Here is a 25,974-nt window from a genome sequence, read left to right as displayed (position 1 = left end):
ACAGACGACCCAAAACGCTTCTCACCTTATCGCCAATCACAAGCTTTTCTCCTCAATCAACCAATAAGGAAGCGAGCTTGAGAAATAAGAACCACCCACTGTTCAGCCGGATGAAGCCGCTACGGGCATAAGAGCCTATTTCCCAGCAAGCAGCGTGCCTGGCTGCTCCTGGAGGAAAATGGCGGCCGGGACGGGTAGTGAGTGAAGGCCTTTCTTTAAGGGTGGGAGGGATATGGTAGGCCAGGGTAAGAGGTTGGCTTGAAAAGAAATTAAAAATTAAGGTTTCGGTCCTCCTAACAGCTATGGGAAAGTAACTATGGATTAGTAGCAGAGTGTTTGTTTTAACTCTGGAAAGTTCAGTCTCAGTTATCAAGCACGTCACTATATAGGTGACGTGAAATTTTTCACCTGAGTCGCTGTCCAGCCAGAGTAACCAATACCTGATCTTGGTAAACCAGTGTTCAGTATAAGGTAGCGTCATTCATTTATGAAACGAGACAGGCTTGGCTTTTCGATTTCTTACATCTTCATGCCAAGCAAAGATTAACTAATCAAGTGTCACAATTTTTTTAAAAAGCAAACTACAAGAAATGGGCTCTCCAGTTATGGATTCTTACTGATGTGTTACATCCACAAGAGTTTTAAGAAGAGTGGTCATGGCACACACACCCCACAATTTTCTGGGGAAGTGGGCTAATTAACATTCTTAGTGTTTTTCTGCGGGGAGGTAATTTTAAAGGGATTGAGAATGTATCTTGCAAAGGTGCTGACTTGGTTCGCAGATGAATGAGAATGAACTGGTAGAACAAGTTGTTAATGGGGTGATAGACGGACCACTTCCCTCCAGATTGTCTGTGTCTGCATGGAAAAACTGTGCTAACAGAAAAATAGCACAACTAAGAGAACAGTTAATTTTTAACTTCAGCAAAACTAACAGATTCTACATCTGTAGGTTTAAGTGGTACAGCCTACTCAGTCATCTCAGTATTCTGCCATCTCTTTCCCATGTGTATTGAAAAATGCCTCAGGAAAGGACCATCATGTTTGCTTTTGGCAAGCTGCATGAATTGAGGTAGATTAGGTGCAGTTGGGTGAGAAGAATCCCTTTCTGGGGTATATGATTAGGTTTCAACACTACTGTTTATTTGTCATTCCTGACAGAGCACAAGCTGCTGAGTGTTGGACCTACAGAGCCATGGTCTATCCGGGAGAAGCTATGCTTGGCTTCTTCTGTCATGAGGAGTGGAGACCAGAACTGGTAAGTTAGTTGTTATTGATGCTTGTGAGAACTTGCTGCTAAGTGGTCTTCCCAGTGGTATCCTAGAAAATGTTTGAATGGATATCATTATGTCTGTACACAGACTAGCCTTGAGCAGTAGAATTAGTGTAATTGATAACAATTGAAAGGGAAAGACCTGCTATGCTAAGCTCATTGTTTTTTTTAAAAAAAAATTTCACAGTATAAGTGACAAACAAAATAGAGAATTATGAAAGGGAGATAGAAAAAGGACAATATTCAAGACAAAGACAAAACAGAAAACAGAAAAAAGTAATACATCTACTCCAGATCTGTCTAGATATAAAAATAACACATTGAATCTTGAAATAACAAATCTGGTATTATCAGGGAAACTATTATAAAGTCTTAAAATTCACTACCTTCTGACCACTGGCTCTGCAGCATCATTACTAAACAATCTCATGTATCTTAGTCATTAGCAAGTTAATAATCTTCCAGTTATTATTATTTCTACATAATCAATTCAACTTCAAATAATAAATAAAGTTCCAATTTCTCATCAAATTAATGTTTTGACCATCTGTTTACAAATTTTGTTATTTTAGCCATTATAGCATATTCTCTGATTTTATCTTCCCAAAATTCTGTTTTAAGATTTTTATCAATTTTCCAACTAGATGCAATTATTACTCTTGCTGCAGTTAATAAATGTCAACATAGTTCATTAAGCTTCTTAGGGAGGTTTTCTGGTAAGATGCCCATTAACATTGTTTTGGCAGGAAGAGGAAATTTTAATTATTTTTTGCATTTTCGTGTGTACTTCTATCCAGTACTTCTTGATTTTTTTACAAGTCCACCACATATGGAAGAAAGACAACCTCTTCATGAACCTCAAGCAGAGACTTGTTTTGTTTAGTCATCTTCTTAATCATTTCAGGAGTTACTGAGCTGTTTGTTTGAATGCTGCTGAATTCTGCATCGTTTGCACTGATTTTGATGGCAACATGAAACAGTAATGACAACTAGATGCGTTTATCCTTTAAACCATGATACTAACTAGCTCACTTTACCTTTGATACATTGTTATTAAAAGTTAGTAAAAGCCTGAAGATTTGTGAGTTTATGTGCATGACTCTCTGACCTTGAGCTTAGAGCAATATTTTCAGCAGTTCTGTTTGTTACTGTTTGGATATTGCTTTCATGGTATTCCTTATTTACTCTTGTGGAACAAGATGAAATTAGGTAAGCAGTTGGAAATACTGAATCTCTAGTGATGGTTATTCTGGATTTTAGTAAATAGGAATAGAATATGGGGGAGTATTCATGCAATATAGAAGAAGGATTTTAAATTAATATACCGTTAGTGTGTTCTTGAGCTGGGATATAGATGAGTGTTATGTTGCATATATTTCCATTCTCCCCCCCACCTAGTGAACCCAACATGAGCTTTTCACTTCTTTATCTTTCCAGTAAAGGGAAGGTTAATCTTATTTCCACTTATTTTCTTTTCTAGGGTGTCTGTCAGCAGAGCCATCAAACCCTTTGCAGAGCCAGGCCGCCCACCTGATTGGTTTTCTCAGAAGGTAAGGTGCATACATTTTCCTATTGTCCTTCATTTCATTATTGAGAAATATCTTCCCAAGAGCTCACTATGTGGACCTACTTCCATGCTGAACTGGGCATTAGAGATGTGAAGACCTGAAGAAAAAATCAGAAACCAGTTTTTTTCCCTTTCTTTCAATGAAAAACTTGCGGGAGCACTGGGGAAGTAAACTCCTATGAAATATTTTCTCTTTTTGTCTGAGGAAAACCTCATCTTACAAAACATTTCACTTATTCCAAATGTACAGCACAAGACGATCTGAGGACTCTTGACTTTTCCAGTGAAGGAATTGAGACATTTGTGCAAGCACTGAGACACATGTGCAACATTTTCAGTATTGTTTAAATATAAATATTTTGGCAACAATTAATATGCTATGATATGTTTAACGGTAATGCACTATTAGCAAATTCAGTACGTTCAATCTTATAAAGATTAACATGATATTCAATTCAATAAGCCTTTATTGGCATATACACGATAGTTCCAGTTAAAGATTAACATGATATTTAAACATGCTGGCAGTATTACTTACTATAACTGTAGGAGAGAGTCTCTGTCCAAATATTACAGAATACGTTTTCTACAGTCAACTTATATCTTTTCCTACCTCTTAAAGGGCAGTGTTAGAATAGGGTTCAGCAGTATGCATCTTGGTGTTATTTGACAAATTACAGTAGGTTTTCTATCAGGGTATGAAGATACTTAGAAGTATTTGTCAGTTATTATTCTCTGAAAATTGTATGTGTTTTTTTAGCACTGTGCATCCCAGTATTCTGAACTCCTGGAGACAACTGAGACACCTAAGTGAGTGCAAAGACCAAATTGTGTGTTTGTTTTCCTTCTCTTTTAAAGGGGGCAAGGGTGGAAGGGAAGTCATTGCATTAAACGTTGTAGCTGTTTTAGAACTGGAGGTGACATCTTGGGCATAGGAGATGAAATTTATTTCCAGATTACCTGTTTGGTTATGTTTGGGCCATAGCTAAATTCTGTGGTAACATACAGACATGAGGCATTTAGTTATACTCAATCTTCTTTTCCTTTGCTTTTCCTAATTTGTTCATTTCATTATGTTTGGGCCGTTTTCTTATACTGGCTGTTGCATCAGAATCTTATTTCTTACACGTTTTGCTTCATAGACAACAACCTGCTTCATATCCTTCCTGCTTTTCTTTCTTTGTTAAATTGTATGGGTGTGTGTAATAATATCTTTGTAGGTTTTGTGCATCCACTCACAAATTCTATTTGGACATCTAATTTCAAAAGCCAATTCCATTTTATTCAGAGGACATGCCACGCTCAACCAGAGGATGGGGGAACATCAACACTCAGAATTGTGTTGGAAGGGAGAATGGAAGAGTAGTTGGAACATCTGAACACATTCCCACTGTCTAGTTTGAGTAGAAAGTATACCACACTGCTGTGACTTCAAAACAAACACACAAACAAATGCTTATAAATATGCTGGAGTTTGAAACTTCTTATGAAAGTGGTTTTGTGAGAATTGACAGCTAACATGATTTTGTCAAAGGCAATTGGCAGCTCACCTGGACAACATTCATAATAAAGTTTCAGTTCAGTTACCCAGATACATATAAACTCTGATGTACTGGGTGGTGAATCTTTCACACTCTTCAAGAAAGAATAGGGGAAGCCTAGAGTGTCAAAGTTTAATCATGTGTATTGGTTTTTGCCCTGTAACAAATTGCTTATATACATTTGTTTCCTTAATTATTTACCAGGATTGGGGAAGTAGGCTTTTTGAAATGTCTGTGGCATAGTTTCTACTGCTCAGTATTGCATTCCAAAGTGGCTAACTGAATGAATGATCTTAGGCATGTTGACTTTAGAGTAGATACCATTGAAATCAACAGGACTTGCTTTCAAGCAGTCAGGCTTATAGAGTTGTGCTGTAGGAACTGTAATTGAATACTAAAGTATAAACTTATCTTTTAATATAATAGTTCCTAGGAGTTGCAGAAGAGCAAAAAGGAGGACCATCAATGGGTCTGAACAACAGGGTGGTGGGTTTGATGTGGAGGAAAGGCATTTTGTCTTGGAGGATTGGGCATACCAAATCTCAGACCTTAGATTATTTTTCCTTCTTTTTGGTGTAGAAGAAAGCGTGGTGAGAAAGGAGAAGTGGTAGAAACTGTGGAAGATGTTATTGTGAGAAAACTGACAGCAGAACGGGTTGAGGAGCTAAAGAAGATGATCAAGGAGACACAAGAGAAGTACAGGTATCTACCCAATAAGTCATAATATTGGGTATTTCTTGGCTGCTTCAGGATGTGTTGATGATGTGTTGATAATGACATAGAACATGAGTTCTGTTTTTGTTGTCTCTGCAGGCAGCTGAAGAGGGATGCGGAACTGATACAGGCGGGGCACATGGATCACAGGCTGGAGGAACTGTGCAATGACATTGTGGTGTGGGTTATCTTATTACTACCCTGTGACTGTTCTATCTGGGATTGTATTTCTGAGTTCTAGGACTCTGTCCTTGGGTTTTACTGGAACTTCTAAACTTTAAGATTGAACCTGAAAGGGAAATTTATTTAGGTCTATGGTTAAGCATTTGACTTGTTAAAGACTTGTTGAGTTTTTTAAAAGCATAATCTTTTTTGAGAACAGACATGTTAATCATTAACCTATTTGCAGAGGCGTATCGGGAAGAAATGACGCCTGGGGACAACACCTCTTTCGGGGGGGGCACCGGCCCTGTGCCCCCCCAGCACTTGGACACTGCAGCAGCATGCCAGCTCCTGAGCCGGTCAGCTGCCACGGCACCCATCTGAGCCACCCCCTGCCCTGAGCGGCCACCCCCGCCTCCATGCAGGCGCCTCCTGCAGGCCCTGGGAAGGGCAGAAGCCGGCCTGCGGGGGGGCAGGGCCCGGCAGGTGACCCAAGAGGTGGCCTGCCATAATGCCTGTCCGAGCTGCCGAGCCCCCACCTCCAAGCCCTGCCCCCAAGGGCCTGGGGAGGGAATGAGGCAGCTTGGACGGGCGCCTCATACCACCCATGGAGACGGGTGCGTGGGTCAACTGACCCCGGGGGAGGAGGGGATGGGGGTGATTTTGTGCCCCCGGCCCAAGGCGCCTGGGGTCATTTAACCCCCCTGTCCTCGTGGGCAGTATGACCCTGCCTATTTGGTATCTAAGTCAATTACAGAAATAAATTAATTTCATTGACTGAATTCTGATGTCACTTTTAACTGGCATTAAGGCATGATGCTTTCCCAAGCCCACATGCATGCTTCGCTTCTCTTTCTGTTTCACTCCTGAGAATTCCAGTTAGAATCCCAGTCACTTGAGACGTGAAAATTCATGGGAGCTATCATGAAACGGAATCAGTCCCATTTGAGCTGCAGTTTTAAACTAGAGTTAGTTTCTCACTGTAATTTTTTGCATCAGAAGCAAGGCAGGAAGGCAAGGTGCCAGAATTATGCTGGTGGCTGGATAGGTTTGTGCATATCCTGTCTCAATGCTGTTTAAAAGTGTTCTCAGCATGCAGCCATTGCCTCTCAAGAAGTTCACAATGTTAAAAAAATGTAGCGAATTAACAAGAAAGATCGATTGAATGTATTGTCGAAGGCTTTCATGGCCGGATTCAGCTGGTTGTTCAATTAATCAGTAGTTGTGGGTTTTCTGGACTATGTGACCGTGGTCTGGTAGATCTTGTTCCTAGCATTTTACCTGGATCTGTGTCTGGCATCTTCAGAGGTGTATCACAGAGAGAAGTCTGTTACACCCTGTGTCACATGAGAAGGGAATATTTAGTGGGGTATATAATGTCCATGTACCAGGGTGGGGAACCAATCAGTAAGTGTTTGGGTGGAACTTGCTATGCAAAGGTGTGGTTGACTGCATTGTATTGCGGGTGGGGTTTTTCATTATGTTAAAGACTCAGCCCACTTCATCGAAATATTAGCAGTCTCCATCTCAACCCTAGCAACAGACTTATTAGCTTTGAAGTTGTCTCACTGTTCACCAAAGCTCCAGTGAATGACACATTTGCACTCATCGGCTGGATTTTTCCAAATGACATAACTTTGTTTCAACACTGCCTAACAACCAGCCACTTCCAATGGGACAATGATTACTATGAGCAGACAGAGGGGGCAGCCATGGGATAGCCAATTTTTACATGGAACATTTTGAGAAACAAGCCCTCAAAACAGCACCCAGGAAACCCACAACTTGGTTCCAATTTGTGGATGACACTTTTACAATCTGGAGCCATGGTGAGGAAGAACTGCTGAATTTTCTGGACCACCTTAACGGCATCCACCCAAACATCCAATTTATCATGGAAACTGACGAAGAAGGAAAACTTCCTTTTTTAGATGTTTTGGTCTTTTGCAAACCCAACCATCAATTGGGCCACACAGTATACAGAAAACTTACACACAGAGACCGGTATCTACATAAAAACTCCAACCACCAACCACAACATAAAAGGAGTATAATCAAAACTTTGACAGATCGTGCAAAACAAATTTGTGAACCTCACCTCCTCCCTGATGAAATCAATAATCTAGACTGGGCTCTGCACGCTAATGCTACTCCAAAACTGAAATCAGAAGAGCTTTAAGATGCAAAGAAACCCAGAAGACTGAGGAGAAACAGCCCCCCACAGGGAAAATTATTTCTACTATACCTCAAGGGAATCACAGATCAAATAGGGAAACTGATTAAAAAAACATAACCTACAAACAGTCTTCAAACCTGCCAGAAAAATACAGCAGATTCTACACTCAGCCAAGGACAAGAGATATCCCCTCACTTCTGAAGGAGTCTTATCGCATACCCTGCAGTTGTGGAAAGGTCTACTTTGAAACTACAAAACATAGCATTCAGTCTCATATTAAGGAGAATGAAAGACACTGTCGGCTTAACCATCCTGAAAAATCTGCAGTAGATGCTCTAAATAGAGCAGTAGATGCTCTAAATAAAACTGGACATAACATTTTATTTGAAAACATGGAAATATGTCAGACTACGCAGGGAGGCCATTGAAATCCACAAACACCAAGGAACTTCAACAAGAAGGAAGAAACTCTGAGAATTAACAAAACTTGGCTACCAGTAATTAAAAACACCAGAATCAAAGGCCAAGGGCATGCTAAGTTCATGGATAATGGACTCCACCCAGACACAGGATTTGCATTCACCAATACTGCTGCTACAGCAGGGAATGCAAATGTGAATCACTCCCCGGACTGAAAACCCCCACCCACAATACAATACTATCAACCACACCTTTGCATAGCAAGTTCCACACAAAAGTTCCCCACCCTGAGACATGGACAATATATGCCCCACTAAACATTTCCTTCTCACTGGACACAGTGTGTAACAGACTTCTCTCTGATACACCTCTGAAGATGCCAGCCACAGATGCAGGCAAAATGTTAGGAACAAGATCTACTAGACCACAGCCACACAGTCCGGAAAACCCACAACAACTGATCGATTGAATGGTTCTGTCGTTTTTGGTATCCTAGCACTAGGGTCGACCTATGGTTCCAAAAGTAATGACATTGTAACATAAAGAAAGCAAAGTTTTAGTAGTAGCTGCTCAACAAAATGCATTTGTTGTGAGCAAATGACTTTCCAGTGAAGTAAAAAAGGTAATCAGCCTGCATTATAGCTTCATGGAATATTACCAATATTTGACTAGTTAATTGATCACTGTGTCACCCTGCTGTAGGCTTTTGCTGTGGTTCTAAACCAGTTATGCACACATTATGGGGAGGGGGAGTGCTCTTCAGTATTTGCATTGGCGAGATCCCATGTGTTTGAAGCCTTCATACCCTTTAGAATAAAACTTTGAGTGAAATTTCTAGATAGTGACTTGGATCACGGATGAAAATCACACTTGAAATTTCTAGATAATAGCTTGGTCATGGATAACAAATCACACTTGAGTTTATCTGAGCTATAACTCATTGTGTTGGTGGGAAGGCATTGATTAGCACTCAGTAACCTTGAGGTCTGCTGAATTGCTTTAGGAAAAAAAGAATGGAAGAAGAAGAGGCAGAGGTGAAGAGGAAAGCTACTGATGCTGCTTATCAAGGTTAGCTGAGATTGCTTGTCTACTATAACTTAGCTTATTTGTATGAGAACATTTAGAAATGGTGAAATCCAGTGTGTGCAGAAAACACACAAGCTTGTAGAGCTGGAGCACAGGTTTTGAGATGCGAGTCCCAAAGTAAGGGTTTTAGCAATGAAAAAGCTGTTCATGATTAGTGATCAGTGTTTTTGTTACTGGTAAAGTTTGCTACTGGTAATGTTTCCTATTGTTACCACATTCAGAGAATCTTTATGATGGAAGTAGCCACAAGAGTTCAAGTAGCTTAATGTTTGATTTGGTGGTTGACTGTCCTGTCAGTTTGTACTTGGATTTCCTGTTTCTCAGTGTGATTGTCTGGACTACAGCTTTGAAATTGAATTTCCTTCCAGCTCGTCAGGCAGTTAAGAATCCATCACGAAGAGTGCCAGGAATGATGGTCCGCTCTCCAGCAGGCTCAACCTCACCAGGAGGAGACTACACTCTCGGGGACTTGTCTCAGCCCACGGTAGAAGAGGCTAGTCCAGGGGTAAGGATTTGGCAAAAATGTAAAACCTATAGTATGTAGCCATCTGTAGAGTGCGCCAAGACCAGATGAGCTATATATGCCTTTCTCTATCTTATTTTTTTTCTTTTTGTCATGTCAACAAGTTGCCCCGAGAACAAAGTCTGCTTTGTGGCAAGGCAGTGAAAAATGTTTTGGTTAGAGTAGACATATAAAGGCAGAGATACACAAAGGGGTAAGGGGAGCAAGAATGATGGAGGAGGTGCTTGAGGTTTGCTGGGTCACTGGCCCTGGTGGGTGGAATCAGTGGGACTTGTCAAGATGATGAGGATGTGGCTTTGAACAGTGTGGTTTTTCTCTTTCTCAGGTAACTCCAGGGACATTGCCCAACACCCCAGTTGCCTCCTTCATTGGGATCCCTGACACCCCTATGGGCTCCACCTCACTGGATGCCCCCATGACCCCAGTCACAGATGATTCAGCCCAGAAAAAGATGATAGGACAGAAAGCAACTCCGCCTCCTTCTCCTCTGCTTTCAGAGCTGCTGAAGAAAGGCAGCCTCCTGCCCACAAGCCCCAGGCTGGTATGGAGTTCACTGCTTACATATGCAATAATCCTGGTGAATCTCTGTGACTGACTTTCACTACAAAAAGAACCAGCAGTTTTGAAAAGTGAAAGCTTAGACAGGTCTCTGACTTGTGGGACAGTGACTCAGTGATAGAGCTTCTGCTTGGCTTGCAAAAGATCCCCAACTTCAATCCCCAGGATCTCCTTTAGTAAAAGAGTGTGGTAGCAGGTGATGTTACCTGCTGAAACCTAATACCTTGGAGAGCTGCTGCCAGTCAGAGTAGGCAAGACTGACTTTGATAGTCTGACTGGGTGTTAAGGGATCTTCCTAGGTTGAGGAGCCAGAAGCATCCTACTTATGCACACTTTTTCTAGACCAAAGAATTTTGATTATCTCACTACTGAAACTCTGGAGAAAGAAGGAAAAAGAGTCTTTCCCAGCTCTCTCCTCAGTGAGTTTGTGGCTGAGGTAATATTTGAGCCAGGAATTTCTAGCTCATAGTTTGTGCCTATAACCACTTATACTACCACTGAGGCTGCAATGCAGCTTGTTGAAGAAATGCAGTGGCATATTGCTCATAATTTTAATTTTCTTGTAATGAACTGGGGTGTTTTTTTAAATTTATGTTTAGATCCTGCTCTTATATGAGCTTCCCATCCAAAGGAACTGATTAGATCCACACCCAGTTAGCTTTAGCAATGCCAGTACATTGGATGCTTCCTCTTGGCCCATTTCAATAGGTACTTAAATACTGATGCATGTTGTAAGTCACCTGTAGTTTTGGGAGGGGGGTGCTAGAATTTTTAAAAAATAAATTACACCACCATTGATATGATATTGATGTGGGAGAAGAAGGGACTGATAACATACATTCACTAAAATAAAGTGGTATGTATCAGCTGTTAAAAAGGTGACAGCTGAATCTGTGCAGATAACCTTTCATAATCAAACAGCTGTTTCCTTGCTAATCACGTTTTTAAAAATTGCATATTTGCAGTGGTTTGGATGTCATATTTTTCATGTGTTCAGGTGGGGATACTTCCTCCTGCATGGACACAAATTATTCCATGCAGGAGAATTTCCTTATGGCTCATTGGACCATTCTCTTTCCCCACTGCCGTCCCTTCCTTGCCCACCCCTGGAGCTTGTTTACATGTCATTAAGGGATGGGGGAGGAGAGCTCTGCGGCCTACAGGGGTAACTTGTGCTACCTACATGGCATTGCCATGCATAAATGCAGGGGTGGGGATGGCATCTCTAGTCCCCAAGGAGACTGGATATCACACCTTTGCTCAGGGAACGCTCATGCTGTTGCTAAATACAGAATGGCCAGGGTTTATTTTATCATATATGTCTTAGATATTCCTCACTTTCCATGATTTTTGGTGGCATACTTGATCCTCATTTGTACTTCTTTTGTGTGCTAGGGAAATGTCTAAAAAAGGACCCCTAGGGTTCCCAAGTGAAATCTGTGAATGTTACCCTCCTTGTTTTTTTTAATTAGTTTTTGGGTTGGGAGGGTTGTAGCATTAAACAAGTTAAATGAGCTCAGATAACAAGTTTCTTGGTCCGTTGCGAGATGTACAGTGTCCTTTCTGTATGAGTAGAAACACCGGATGTTTTTTGTTTTGTTCTGATCCCTGCTCCCCCCACATCAGCGCTGTGCTGACTTTGTCCACCCAACAGAGCACCTTGATTCTGTGCTGCTGGATAACAACCAGAGGATACGACCATGTCAGCAGAGTGATAGCAAATACTTGGAAACAGGTTTTGGGGGCTTGTAGTACTGCTGCCGTGGTACAGAAGAGAGGCCTTATATTGTGTATGCAGGATGGGGAGCAGTCTGTGAGTTGATTTTTAACCTATACACATCTTCTGTTCTTTGGCAGGTTGGTGAGAGTGAGCTAGCAGTGGTTTCTGGTCATGCAAGCAGCTCTAGTATCCTCCTGGATGTTGGAGGGGTCCTTCCAGTGCTGCATGGTGGTGAAATGCAGTTGGCTTCTACTACCATTCCTGCATCTACTGCTGCTTCTGGTAAGTCTCAGGAATGCTATGGTGATTGTTTCTTCTTTCTGCTGCTTATATTGTTGGGATGTTGCTAGGTTATTTTTTAAAGCTTTGATTCTATGAAGGAAAGACCTTGAAAAGTAGGCAGAGGTTTTAGAGGAGAGATTATGTTTGTTGGGTAGCTTTAATCATGTCATTCTTGCTTTGTGAATGGCTTTCATTTCTCTTTCATGTTCAGTTCAGAATGGTCTCCTTTCTAAATCACTCTGCTCCTCATCTGTGGTACATATTTGCATTGCACTGGTATTTGTTCTGCCATTTCTTTTTATTCAAAGCACTTCTTCTCTTACCTAAATCCCAAAGCAACTTTCTGTGATGGTGGACCCTGTTTAGCAGAGTAGTTTAATTTTCTGTCCCTTCCAGTTTCCTTTTCCTACCTTTAGTTCGTCTTTTAAATTGGCCTCTGGAGCCAGGTCCATGTTTTTGCTCTTCTTTTTGATTGCAAAGTGCCTAGTTTTAAGTAGACCAGGAATTCGAACTTTGTTTTCAAAGGACATTTTCTAGCCCCTTAAAGGTACAAAAATAAGTTTAAAAGTATGTGAGTAATTCTTGCAAAACTTCAAGATGCTTGAAGAGATGGGAGGGAAGAGTATAGGAATGTTATTGGTCCTGGTGAGCTGTGGATATCTGTGTAGCCCTCTGCTTCTTCTCGCAAATTATGTCAGTGTTTATATTTTATATAGGTGGCAAAGTTCTTCTTGCCATCAAATTGCTGCCATTCTTTGCACAATGTATACACCGCCCTCTCTTTTGAGTCTGTATCAAACTTTGTCTTCTTTACGTGCCCTTAACAACAGAATCCTGACTCTGATCGAGAATTGGTCTTCCAAGTATCTTGGTCCCTTGAAAATAAGTAATCATTGTGATTGTGATAAAGATTATGAGAAAAAATAGTAGAGGGGGTAGAAATGTTTAAGTAAATATACTTAGAACGTGACACTTATGGGTTGGATCCAGTGATCCATCAGTGGATGGTGCTGGTTGTTGTGAATCTTTCCTGCTTTTTCCTCCTCCAAGCATCATTTCTGGCATTGGAAATCTGCTTTCCTGGATGGAAAATGACTGCTGGGAGAAGAGGAAAGTGGGGGGAAATCTGTGATCGTTGCAGAAAATTCCACTGCAATGGTACCAGTAGGATTTCTAATTCAACTTTGTCAGCTGAAGACTTGGGTATCTGCTAGCTAGTCAGATGTTATGGAAGCCCCATGTAGCTCCCCTTGTGTGCTGCTGTTCCCTGTGCCCTTACTCTGTAGTGTGTATCTGTAGTGTGTATTTCCCTTGCTTGCTTTAAACCATTTAATCCATATCAGTGTTTTGTGACTTCTTTAAGTTCCCAAATGTTGGGATGTGAACAAGCAAATCAAGACATAGCACACCAATGTTATTAATTTTCCATTGAATAATGGGTGGATTTACCACAGGCTTCAGTCACTTAGGTGCAGAATAGATTTCCATTACTGATACCATGTGTTGCCAGGTTTTCCATTACAGTGCCCTTGGGATGTTCTAGGGACTTCAACAGACTCTGAAGGCTGCTGTTTGTATCCAGTTTGGCATATGTGTCACAATTATAGCCCTGGAGCATGGGCTCTACGAAGAGCCCAGGGTTTGCTTGCTTTGTTGGCCTGAGTAGCAGTTGCTTCTTGGCTAATGTGCCTTTCCCATCTTCATCCTTTGGTAGGTGCTCCTACTCTTTCCCGCCTTTTAGAAGCTGGTCCAGCACAGTTCACCACATCGCTTGCTTCCTTTTCTGCTGCCGCCAGTGAACCTCCAGCCAAACGTCTGCCTCCCCCTGTAGAATCCGTGTCTCAGACAACTTTAGTCACGGTGCCCACACTACCAGCACCACCTGCTGTGCCACCAACCGCAACTCCTGAAAGTGTAGTGTCAGGTGCGTCCTTGCACTCATATGTCACTTGCTGCCTTAAAGAAGATTTCCTTTAGGGTCAGCGGAAGGGGTGTATGAACAGGGGCTTTGGCCATATCCATAGTAAAATGTTTGATCCCAAGAGTCAGAGGGGCAAATAATGGTATGGAGATAGTTGAGAAGAAGCACCCAGGGTTTCAGTGAAAATACATGAGTAAATGGAAGGATGATTTGGGTTGAGGGAGTGAGGGGAACTCAGCTAGGCTATGAGTCAGTTCCTGTTTAGAATCCATCTGTGATTGGTGGGGATTGTGCCTTTGATTCGGGGCTGTAGAATGCTTTTGATTTCTTGATCTGACCCACCTGCTGGTTGCCACAGCTGCCAGGCTTTCACTTGACTTGTCACTCTTGTCCAGTGAGTCAGCCCAACGCGTGTGTTCCCATGGAGGCAGTGCCCGATCCTCACTCTGTGACAGTGTCAATGGACAGCAGTGAAATTTCCATGATCATTGATTCCATCAAGAAAGAGTGCCTGGGCTCTGGGGCATCGGTTGCTGTAGGGACTTCCAAAGACCACATGGATGGGAAGGAAGACCTAGATCTGGCTGAGAAGATGGATATTGCAGTTTCCTATGCAGGGGAAGAGCCTTCCTATACTGGGGAAGAACTGGACTTTGAGACTGTTGGGGATATCATAGCCATCATTGAAGACAAGGTGTGTAAAGCTGTTTACATCTATAGCTTTAAGTAATTCCTTGATCCCCAGTACATTTCTCTCTCATTAACTCCTTCTTTGAATCTAGAGGTACTGAACTGTAATTCAGCTCATATGTTATTAAGCCTTTATGGCATACTTTAGGACTTTCAGTCAGATAGCATGGGGAGTTTCCCACTGGGAACTCAATTCCAAGATGTTTTGGGGCCCAATTTTGCACAGGGAGAGAAGGTGCTTAAGTGTGCCACTCCTCCATTACTGTTTTCCCAACCTGAAGTGGGCCCAGGGAGCAGCTATTTGCCCTGTTGGGTAAACTTGGGTGCACTGACAGCTGCAGGTACACCTCCCTAACAGAGCAAATGCAGGCTCCCCAGTGTGTTTCAGACTGGTAAAATGGAAAATGGCATGGTGGGGGACAAACTTAAGTGGCTTCTTCCCATGTGTTGTAGTCCAAATTCAAATCAAGAGCTTCAGATTGGGCACTCCTAGATCACTTGTGTCAACCAGCCATACGGACTCTGTAACTTGTGAATTGGCTGTGAAAGTGACCTAGAAGAGAGGTCTGCAAATTTGGCTGGTCTTTCTGGTCAGCATAACCCTACTCCTTCCCTGACTCAGGGAAAGGTCATGTCTCTGCTAGTGGATCAGACTAGTGGTCTATCTAATCCAGCATCCTGTCACACACTGCCAGACTGTTTATCTGAAGGTCTAGCAACAAGGCATAGAGGCTGAGGCCTTCGCCTGATGTTGCCTCCTGGCACTGGGATTCAGAGGCTGACTGCCCTTTAGTTACCATGGCTGGCAGCCACTGATAGGCCTATCCTTCATGGATCTGTCTAATTTCCTTTTAAAGCTGTCTATGGCTGTGGCCATCCCTGCATCCTGTGGCAGCAAATTCCACATTTTAATCAGTCTCTTTTTAAAGAAGTATATCTTTTTGTCTGTCCTGAATCTACTGCCCATCAGCTTCATTGAACACCCTCCAGTTCTAGCCTTTTTGGGAGAGGGAGAAGTTCCCCCTGTCAGCTTGCTCTGACTGCAGAGGTACTTAGCACATCTTCAAAGCGCACCCCAAGATCAGAGGCCGTCCCTTGCCCCTTCCCCAACTTCAAGTCATAGAGCCTTATGAAGAAACCTTTCTTGTTTGGATTCTCTGTGCAAAAAATGTATGTGTCAAAGATACACGGAGAGGCATTTTTCATAATGGTTCCCTAAGAATGGACTTCCTTCATACTGAGAACTGTTAAAGTCTGAGCAACTTTCTAAAGCTTTGTAGCACTTCTTTTGGGTGGATTTCAGTCCTTGGGTAAAAGCAAACCTGAGCATTTCTATAGCCTTTACAAGGTAGCTTTCCTTTTTAGAACGCAAACTTCAGTCTGTAGTAGTCAACCTGAAACTTCATTTCTATTATTTCTTCTAATGTCTTGTCTTGTAGCCATGATGATGCACTAAATGAATTAGTGATGCATTTCCATTGTTTTTAAAGGATGTCAGACCATTCCAGGGAAGCTTTTTGAGATGGGGCTTTAAATATGAAAGCTGACCTTGGTTTTGACAGAGAGGACAGCAGCTTACTGCTATGTGGCATACGGGGTTTCTAATCTTATGTTTCGAAGTGTATTGCCAGCAGTGAAAATAACTTGTTTTCAAAGGGACACTTCACACCCATTATGATATTCCACATCTGCAAGCAGTTGTTTAGGTGGGCTTTAATGCTTTGGTCCCCAACCTGCTACAACGCTATTGCCTACTTTGGACAATCTTAAAAATACAAATATTTCACTTTTTGCTCTTTCTTACAATTCTTTACCCTCACCTTTAGAATGGAAGAGGCGTAGTCTCTGCTGCCTTCTCTGCAAGAGCTTTACTGTTCTAGTTGTTGTTGTTGAACATTTTTATACCACCTTTCTATTCAGAGGCCTCACAAGGCAGCAAAGAGAAGACATTAAAATCAACCTTTTAAAATAATACACACACATATAGACCCAGAGAAATATCAATGATTAAAAACACCAACAGGAAGGAGGGAATGCCAAATGAAATAAAAAGTCTTCATTCCCTGGCCGAAGATAGACGAATATCCCTGGGGAGGCAATTCTAAAGTTTTGGTGCCAGTACTGAGAAGGCCCTTTTTCAGGTTGCCACCTTTCTAGCCTCAGATACTGAGTGCACCTGTATGTCATGATCTGTTATTGCTTTGGTATAGGTGGATGACCATCCTGAAGTCTTGGATGTGGCAGCAGTTGAGGCTGCTTTGTCTTTTTGTGAAGAGATCGAGGACCCCCAGTCATTGACTAGCCCCTGGGAACATCCAATCCAGCGAGAACATCCAATCCAACAGGAGCACGAGAAGCAGAATCAGATTCCCCAAATGGCTATGACCATAAAGCAAGAGAGAGCTGACTGTGAGGAATCTGAAGCTAAAGGGATCAGAGATCTGATTAGCATTGGGGATCTGGGGACAGAAATAAAAACAGAGCCTGCAGAGCAGGAGCAGATACATTTGGGCTCTGAGGAAGTGACCAGAACAAACGAAGCCCCTGATCTGAGGGGCCGTGTCTCTGAGGAACGGCAGGCAGCAGTTGCTGGCGTTCAGAGTTCTGAAATGGAGGTAGAATCGTCAAAAGAGGAAGTGCAGCATGCCACAGTGAAGTCAGAGGTATGTGGTTGAGGAGGCTTCTTTGGGACTATTGAGTGGGCAAGTGAAGAACAAGCGGGGAGAGGCCATTGGTCTGATGCTCCTTTCAGCGAGCGTGCATAGAACAGAGACCTGGCGATTTCATTGGTCGTATTCAAGACTATATTTACCACATATAAAATAACAGTTCCACACCCAGACAGCCTCAGATCCCACTGCTTATATGCAAACCGAGAACACCTGTACATTGCTGCTGCTTAATTCATCCTGCTTTTGCTAGGCAAGGGGAGGGGTGGTGATCACTGAAGCCACAACCCCACAGAAATCTTCCCCGTCTACTGTTCTAGATTCTGAGGTTGCCGCCAACATTGCCCAAATGGTTGCAGGGAGTCGTTTTTCTAGTTGCTTTTGTGAAAACGGTGAAGACAGAGACACTGAAATCTTTATCTGGTGCCACATTCTGCATTTTTATTTCACTCCTGCAGGACTGCGACATGCCCCCAGCTCTGGCTATATGTTAGGTTTTTGGGAAATCTGATGCCTGAACGTGAACTGCTTTTCTATATAGGCAACCAGGTTGCTGTTGCTATTTTCATTATATAGGCCTTAATCATATTTAGTGGCTGCATGATAAGCTCAGGAAAGGGGGGTGGGGGAAGTCCTAATACTTTAGGATATTCTGTGTTTCTTCCTAGCTCCCCCTTGATGATGATACTTCCTCTCCACATGTTCCAAGTGCAAGTGAAGACTCCTCACAGCCAGACCTTCACCACAAATATGACCTCTCAGGTAACCTGATTAGATTGATGGAGAAAGAGAATGGTTTGCTAGGGGACTGGGGAGCGGGGGACCTGATGGCCTGGAAGTCCTTGTAAGTGGCTATTCCAAGCTGGGCGAGAAACCACAACTACTCCTTAGCATAAAACTGTTCTTATTTTCCTCTTTCCAGAATCAATGAAGGAGGAAGCCCAAGCTCTTTTTGAAAACCAGGTGAAGGTATTTTTTAAAATCCAGAATCACTTGACACATTTATATTGAGAGTAGTTGTTAGCTGTTAAGAGTCCAGAGATTGAGCTAGCCAGAACTGGTGCATGGTGCTGTCTCAGGGGTGTGCTGACTACTCATAGTATAGACTGGAAGGAATATTTTAGTTAACCTTTTCCAAAGTAGGGGTCATGCCTTTCCTGCAGCTTTCAAGGGGCCACCGCTAGCTAAAAAAAGCCTCTCCCAGAGTATCTTTTAGCTGTGATGGGGATGATTGACCATGTGACTCTAGAACGGCTTAGTGGTAGCTAGAGTCCTTTTGCTTTCCCCACTGTGGTCATCTTGGAGGCTGGCCTAGGTGCTGTTACTGGCAGCTGGTCATGCTGATTGCTGGAATTTTAATCCTGTACCTCAGGATGCTCAGGGTGAAGAGGATGAGGAGGATGGTGCCAGCGAGGCTGCCAGTCTGGAGGAACCCAAAGAGGAAGATCAGGGTGAGGGATATCTTTCAGAAATGGACAATGAGCCCCCTGTGAGTGAGAGCGATGATGGCTTCAGTATCCATAATGCACCTTTGCAGTCTCACACACTGGCTGACTCCATCCCCAGCAGCCCTGCCTCCTCACAGTTGTGAGTATTGGTGAACCTACAGCTACTTGTAGACATTCTAGATCGTGCCTCTGGCCTCCTGAGAGGTTCAGGACTAACCATTGGTCTGTAGTATAAACTAGCTCTGACTCCTGTCACTGTAAGGCTTTTGTTTTTTTAATTGTGTTGCTGTGTGGAGGAGCTTCATAGTTAGACTCCAGCTGCTAGGAAGAGAGACATCCTTCTTTCCCTTGCATGGAGAAGTGTGGGCAGGTGGGGGCTGTTTAGTGAGGAGTCCTGGCTAGTTGCCTGGTGGAACTCTGCCTGTTTTGATTTAATTTTGGGGTCTGTCTATGTCCTGATCTGACCAGTGATTTTCTCCCTCCAGCTCTGTTTGCAGTGAGGATCAGGAAGCCATTCAAGCCCAGAAAATTTGGAAAAAAGCAATTATGCTGGTTTGGAGAGCAGCAGCCAATCACAGGTAAGTTGACAGTCCCCAAACTCTGTGCCATTCTTTCAGGAAAGTAGTCAGAGGAAAGGAGCCCCCCCAACCTTCGGCATTTGAGAAAGTAAAGGAAAGGCTTCATGCTTTTAATTCTCCAGCATTTGAAGTTCCATGGAAATTTTTAGCACAAAATCTGGCAGCCTCTGTAATAGTTTGAGAATCCAAGGTGTCTCATATACCAACATGTTGACAAGTCTTTGTGGATATGTTGGAAAACTCAGAGGAAGTGTTGGTTGGCTGAGTTCCAAAATTCATGGATAGCATTAGCTTAGCTGAGATTAAGTTTACTGAGGCTCATGGGAGGGCCTCCCTTCATTATGAATGAAGCTCTGTCCCCCAAGAATTGAAGGGGACAGAGCTTCATTCATGATCATTCATTCAGCTGACACCATCTGTATATAGGCCTTTCAGGCTGAATTTAAAAATTTTCTCTTCCAGAAGGCATTTGAACTTGATTGAAGAGGGAAACAATTCCTGAGATATTTTTATGAATTTAGGATAATTAGTTTATCTGATGTCTTTCTATGCACTCTAAAACATCGTTGGATGAAAAGATGTTCAATAGACTAAATCAAATACTTTCAAAGCAAGTTGGTAGCATATCATCACATATTGCAATTCCCACTTTGTGCATCTGATTTTTCATATCTGTAGTTGCCCATGTTTCACATGTCCCAATTCTGCCTCTCCAGTTTGGTAGAACTGGCCCAAACAAATAGACAAAATGGGGACACTTTTTAGTATGAACCAAGTTGTGGAATGTGGGGTTTCAGACTGCAGAATTCCTTGACTCTAATATGTTGAACAAATGGGTGAGAAGACTGATCAGCACTTCTGTACGTGGGGACTGTGCTGCCATCTTGGCTTAGTGTCTACTTGGTTTTCAACAGCCAGTTGTCTTATTTTATAAGGACTCACTGATGTCTGTTTCCTTATACAGATATGCCAATGTCTTCTTGCAGCCTGTAACTGATGATATAGCACCAGGATACCACAGTATTGTACAGAGGTCAGTAACCATTTCTGTGCTAATATTGATTCAGTCTCTTAGAGATCAGTATTGTTTCTCAGTGGGTATGAGACATTCCAGAGAGAAGCAAAGCATTGTTCATTTAGAACCTTGGGAGGATCTGTTCAGCCTAGCACCGGTACAGTCAATTACCTGGGAATACTTATAGAATATATTTATTTTAAAAATATTTATATCCCATTTTTCAAAGTTGTTCAGAGCCGCTTACAACAGTAAGTGAGAAAGGAATGAAGCTTAAAGCTGCAGAAGGTAAAAAAAAAAGGGGGGGGGAGGAAAGATGGAATGTCAAAACAAGTTTAAAACTGGAGATTTAAAAATAATGTAAGGTAGGAAGTTAAGGCATTAGCGCAAAGCAATAATGAAATGGCTTAAGGTCATAGTGAAGATAATTTGGATGCTTGAGAGAGAAAGAAGGGAATCAGATCAGCTGGTTTTAAAAGTTGTTGCCTCTTGTCTTTTGCAAACTGAATTTTTAAAAGTAAATCCTGTTGTCAAAGCTAACAGCTTGATTACTTTACTGGTGACAGGCCAATGGATTTATCAACTATTAAAAAAAATATTGAAAATGGGCTGATCCGGACCACGGCAGAGTTCCAACGAGATATCATGCTAATGTTCCAGAATGCTGTCATGTACAACAGCTCTGACCATGATGTGTACCACATGGCTGTAGAAATGCAGCGAGATGTCTTGGAACAGATTCAGGTAAAGGCACAGTCAGGGCAGTATTCATTTCCTGATCTAGTGTGGGGAGGTGCTGATCAAAATTAGGAAAGAGGCCTGCTCCTTTTGACATCTTGAATGTCTCATTGGCTTGTCAAATTCTGATAGAAAGAAATGATGTAACCTGCTGACTTATCATTCCTAAAAGGAATGCAGGCTTAGAAACAAACCAGTAACTGAAAAGTCCAACGTTGTGGTAGCAAAGCCACTAACATGCAATCATGTTGAGAACCCTAATAGCTGTTATGTGGTTTCTTGCAGCAATTTCTAGCCACACAGCTGATCATGCAGACGTCTGAGTCTGGGATCAGTGCAAAAAGTCTGCGTGGACGAGATTCCACTCGGAAACAAGATGCTTCAGAGAAGGTGGGGGCTAATCAGCTGCTGATCCTTGGCTTTATTTGGGGAAGATGGTTCAAGTCATTTGTTACACTGTAAATCCACAGGGTGGGGTTCAAGTAGCTTTGAAATCCAATTAAAATATCTATTGGAATAGAAATATGTTTGTCTTTGAGTTGTTAAGTAATGAAGATGGCTGTTACAGTCTCCCACTTCTAGCAGTCCTTCAGAGTTGAGTTCTCCGAAAAGGGTGGCTCGGTCTTTGGAGTGAAAGGTTGTTCCCAAAGAATGGTGATTTACAATGAAATCCTGTGGAGAGTTACTCCAGTCTGAGCTCCTTCACTTCAATGGACTTAGGCTAGAGTAACTCTCCCTAGGATTGCATTGTCAGTCTGTGGAGATCAGTTCTAAGGTATAATCTGAGTGGAGAGTTTAAAGCCATACTGAAGCAAAGAATTTTACCAGCCAAGAACTGGAAAGGACATAATTTTACCTGCCACCATCAAGCTCAACTGAGGCAGATCACTTGGTGTTTAGTTTATCAGCCTGTCTGATAGCAACTTCTGAACTAAGAGCTTCCTGATCCTTGGGTATGCAGGGCCGCCAATAACAAATGCAGACAGGCTGAGGGAAATTAATTGTTCTGGAGCCCTTTCTGTAGCCAAGCTAGCAGCCCCTGTAATTTGGTATCTTGTGTAGCAATTCATCATGTCGGCTATGTGAGAAGTGCCCCTTAGAGGGAATGGGACGGAGTATTGAGCTATAACTGCAGTGGAAGTCAGGCAGTTTCTTTGTGCTTGTTTCTGTCAAATCTGATCACTCCTGTTTGTCTTCTAACAGGACAGTGTCCCCATGGGCTCTCCTGCATTTCTCCTTTCTCTTTTTGTAAGTATTTAATTGTTCAGTTTTGTGTAGCATTTGTACCAAGGGGGAATATGGTAAAATGAGGGCTTCTTAACATTACTATAGGGATGGAGTCGTCTCAATGAAGTGTAAGATATGTATTGAGCTCCTTTGGCTCCAGTGGACTGTTGGTGGCTTTATTTTTATTCAGTTTCCATCCCACCTTTTCCCAATGGAAGTCAGGCTGTCGGTGGCTAACAACCATATAAATCATTAAAAATAAATTATAGAGTCAATATCCTCTTATAATGATAGAATTATGCATTAATAATTAAAACGCAGATTAATTGTAACAATCTAAAAATTATTTAAAAGGTTTCACCTAATAATTTCTCTTCTGGATGAGCAAAAACCCATAAAGGTCACAGCAAGTAACAGCAGAGGATACAAACACTTGAAGGGTCTAGCAAGAGAGGACAATTGATGTCTAACCATCACTGCTCTCAACCATAGATCTTACAGGCCCTGCAGAACTGACCCAAGTTCCTCAGGACCCAGGTCTCATTCATCAGAGATCCACCAGACTGGGGCCAGGGCAGGAAAATCCCTGGCAACTGGATGTGACTGGGGCCAGGACTACCTGCTAGGAAAGAAGGTTTTGATTATTTTTCACTGCAGGCCCCTTCCTTTCTTTTTCCCAATGTGTGTTCTGTTGTTCTGGATTTGTGTTGACACACCAAAATCTTCTGCATTTTGCTTTGATGGTAAAACAACGCATTACATTCTGTATTACTCAGTAGTATCCTTGGCTTGCAGCTCTCTCCTTGTGCCTCAAGAATCCTATATATGGTTTTAACTATTCACTTCTAACATTTCAATCCAGCATAAAGTTCTCAACCATTCCAGATGAAAAGAAACACCACAATAAACATTTAATAGAATTCCCTCATTGGCTTAAAACAATCAGCAAATGTCAGTATAGTGTCTAAAATGAAGCAGCTCCACTAGCCCAATGACACTTCTCTAGCTTGAAGGCCTTTTTATTAAATGAGAAGGTTTTGGCAAACCTTGTGGAAGTCAGAATGGAGATGGCCAGACGTTTCCCTGGGTGGCGAATTCAAGACATTATTATGTCTAATAGAGAAGACCCTGGATCTGACAGTTTAGTCCACTACCAAATGGCAAAAGAACACAGAGCAGCTTCCCCAAAATGATTCCTTGTTAAAACACTGAAGAGTTTCATTAGAATCATTGGTTTCCCTGGAATCTAGGAAGTCTGGCACTTTATAAGATCTTCATATATTTTACATTAAATATAGACTTCATGGCACAACAAAACACACTTCGAGCAGTCCTAATCCTTTTTATCCTTCATGATGCCAGGCTTATCAATATCTGAGCCTTTTCATCATGTCTTATAGTGTTTGCTAACTAGCCAACGAAAAGACAACCCATTTAAAATAGTCTTCTAAGTTTCCAAGTACCTCTTGTCCATTGAGTTCAGCTCTGGGCACACTGTAGGAAAAGCAACGCAGGGGTTGCTCAGTTTTAGCCAGTTCCATTTCAGTTCGTATAAGAGGGTGTAGAACACATCAGTTTGGATCCTGAACCTGCTCATGGATGAGCTGCATGGCCATCCAGGAAATATCTCTCATCCTATATTTGCATTGTAAGATTAAAATCTGACTGTTGCCTATCAAACATTGTGCTGTCATAAGTATTGTACAGGGTTATTTCTGCTGTTCTGGCCATTTAGGAATAGAATGCGTAAACAACAGGCAACTCTTCTAAAGAGAAAGTTACGTATAAATTGCAGTTTCTTACACACTTCTCAGAACATCATGTTCAAGTCTTCGCTGCCCCTAGCGCTCGTCAGAGAAGGTAATTCACAAAGGTGTGCACAACAAGGAGACTATAGGTGTATTCACTCATTCTTTCTACAGAAATGTAGGCAACCATTGACTGAGTAATCTCCAATCCTCTTGCAGGGACATATCTACTTAAAATAGGGCCTGCGGATAGCCTGGGCATACTGCCCCCCCCCCCCCCCAAATAGCTTGAAAGCCAGTGACCCCTTCTCGCCCCACCAGCAATCTCCATGTGGAGATTGCAAAGATTGTGAACAGGGCCAGCTGGGCTCCCCATCTCCATGAGGAGATTGAATGTGGGGCTGGCCCCATGCCCAATCTCCATGTGGAGATGGGAGCAGCAAGAGCCCATTTGAGTCCAGCTGGGGCCAGGCTTGGATCCAGCTCTTGGATCCCAAGCTTCATCTCCAACCCAATATTGAGTTGAGAGACGGATCCATCGGTATCAAGCTAGAGGGATAAGAGTAGCCGGCTTCAGTCTGGCCACGGCTGGGGCCAGTCTTGGATCTAGCTCTGAGCTACAGGCTACAACAGAGTTGGATTCAAGCCTGACCCCAGCCAGGCTCAAATGGGCTCTTGCTGCTCCCATCTCCAGGTGGAGATTAGGTTTGGGGCCAGCCCCACATGGAGATTGCAGGCAGAGTAAGCAAGGCTTGCCGACCTTTAACTACGTCCCAGTCCCAAACTCCAGACCCCGGGTGCAGTTATGAGGGTGGGGGTGGGGTGATAAATGCAGCCCCAAGAAGTGATGCCTAGGGCTTGAGACCCCCTTGCTCCTCCTAGATATTCCAGTGTCTCCAGTGAGGAAGATAGACTTAAGTGAAGCTAATATTAATAATAATGGCCACGTTTCTGCATTAAGAATTCTGTTGATTTGCCTAGGAAGTGTTTCATCCAATTTTCTTCAGCCCAAGGTAATTGGGGTGGGTGGGGAGTTGTATCATTTTCTAACACTTGTCTGTTAAAGGCAGAACAGCCCATGAGGAAAGGCAGCCAATTGGAGAGGGCAGCAGATGGATGTAAACTCTCTCGTTGCCCTACATTCATGGAAAGCCACTGTGAGGAGATGCTAGGGAGATAGTGCCAGGGCCACGCTCAAGGAAAAGAACTTCTGTAAAGATCACCAGTTGGATCAGGTATGTTAGCCAGCATTCCTTTCTGCCCACTGGAGGAAACAACTTGGACCTTTACACATGGGGCAAAAGCAGCACTGTATCCTTGCCAAAAAGAGTCACCAAGCAAGTGTGAACCATTCCTGCCCCATTGTCTCTTCTTCCCTCCATTGACACACTAACCCCCACAACATTGCACAAGGGAATCACATTGCTGCAGATCATTTAGGAAGGAGAACAGCATTGCCTGTTCATGTCTTGACTCTCTCCTGGTAACACAGATGATAACAGTCAGTCGTCCTTGTCCTAAGGCTTGCTAACAACACTTACTTTCCCCTTTGTCTTTGCATTTTGATTAGGATGGGGGGACCAGAGGGCGCCGTTGTGCTATCGAAGCAGACATGAAGATGAAGAAATGAAGATGAAGGCAACAAACTGGACCCAAGAACTTTCCTGAAGCCAAGGGGAAACTGCTACAGACAGGAAAGGGCAGCTTCTGGAATTGGCCAGTTTTCTAGAATGTGTTACTGGGGATATCCCAGGAGCAAGCCAGCACCCCACTGCCTGTTGTAAGGCAGCACTACTGGGGCTTTTTTAGTATCCTCCTATTAGCTAGCAACTGGTGGCTAGTATGTACTGTAATGTGAAGTGTGCATATTTTTTGTATTAGTGGAGTGTAAATGTGTATATTAAACTGTAGAAGAGAA

General features: G+C 42.6%; 1 protein-coding gene across 5 annotated transcripts; it reads left to right on the top strand.

The window, feature by feature from the left end:
- Positions 1–56: 56 nt before the first annotated feature.
- BRD8 (bromodomain containing 8) lies at positions 57–25,974 on the top strand. Of its 5 annotated transcripts, none has more exons than XM_048490099.1 (22): positions 57–197; positions 1,162–1,258; positions 2,754–2,823; positions 3,601–3,650; positions 4,961–5,083; positions 5,195–5,275; positions 8,857–8,921; positions 9,308–9,444; positions 9,788–10,003; positions 11,878–12,022; positions 13,737–13,946; positions 14,339–14,637; positions 16,844–17,296; positions 17,971–18,064; positions 18,225–18,271; positions 18,675–18,889; positions 19,236–19,328; positions 20,293–20,361; positions 20,910–21,087; positions 21,367–21,471; positions 22,285–22,329; positions 25,627–25,974. In XM_048490099.1, the coding sequence occupies exons 1-22, from the start codon at positions 179–181 to the stop codon at positions 25,684–25,686; spliced, it is 2,871 nt and encodes a 956-aa protein (XP_048346056.1). In that variant the 5' UTR covers positions 57–178; the 3' UTR covers positions 25,687–25,974. The 5 variants fall into 5 exon arrangements, with proteins under 5 accessions (XP_048346056.1, XP_048346059.1, XP_048346058.1 ...); XM_048490101.1 differs by having other exon boundaries at positions 58–197; positions 18,225–18,265; XM_048490100.1 differs by having other exon boundaries at positions 156–194.

This window comes from Sphaerodactylus townsendi, linkage group LG03 (genome assembly GCF_021028975.2).
Source record: "Sphaerodactylus townsendi isolate TG3544 linkage group LG03, MPM_Stown_v2.3, whole genome shotgun sequence".
NCBI lineage: Eukaryota > Metazoa > Chordata > Lepidosauria > Squamata > Sphaerodactylidae > Sphaerodactylus > Sphaerodactylus townsendi.
The sequence above is the reverse complement of the archived record's forward strand: the minus strand, read 5'-3'. Positions and strand labels throughout refer to the sequence as shown.

Coding starts and splice junctions, on each gene's coding strand:
- BRD8 (XM_048490099.1), top strand. Junction 1,259..2,753: donor AGGAGTGGAGACCAGAACTG/GTAAGTTAGTTG, acceptor TTTCTTTTCTAG/GGTGTCTGTCAGCAGAGCCA. Junction 9,445..9,787: donor TAGAAGAGGCTAGTCCAGGG/GTAAGGATTTGG, acceptor TCTCTTTCTCAG/GTAACTCCAGGGACATTGCC.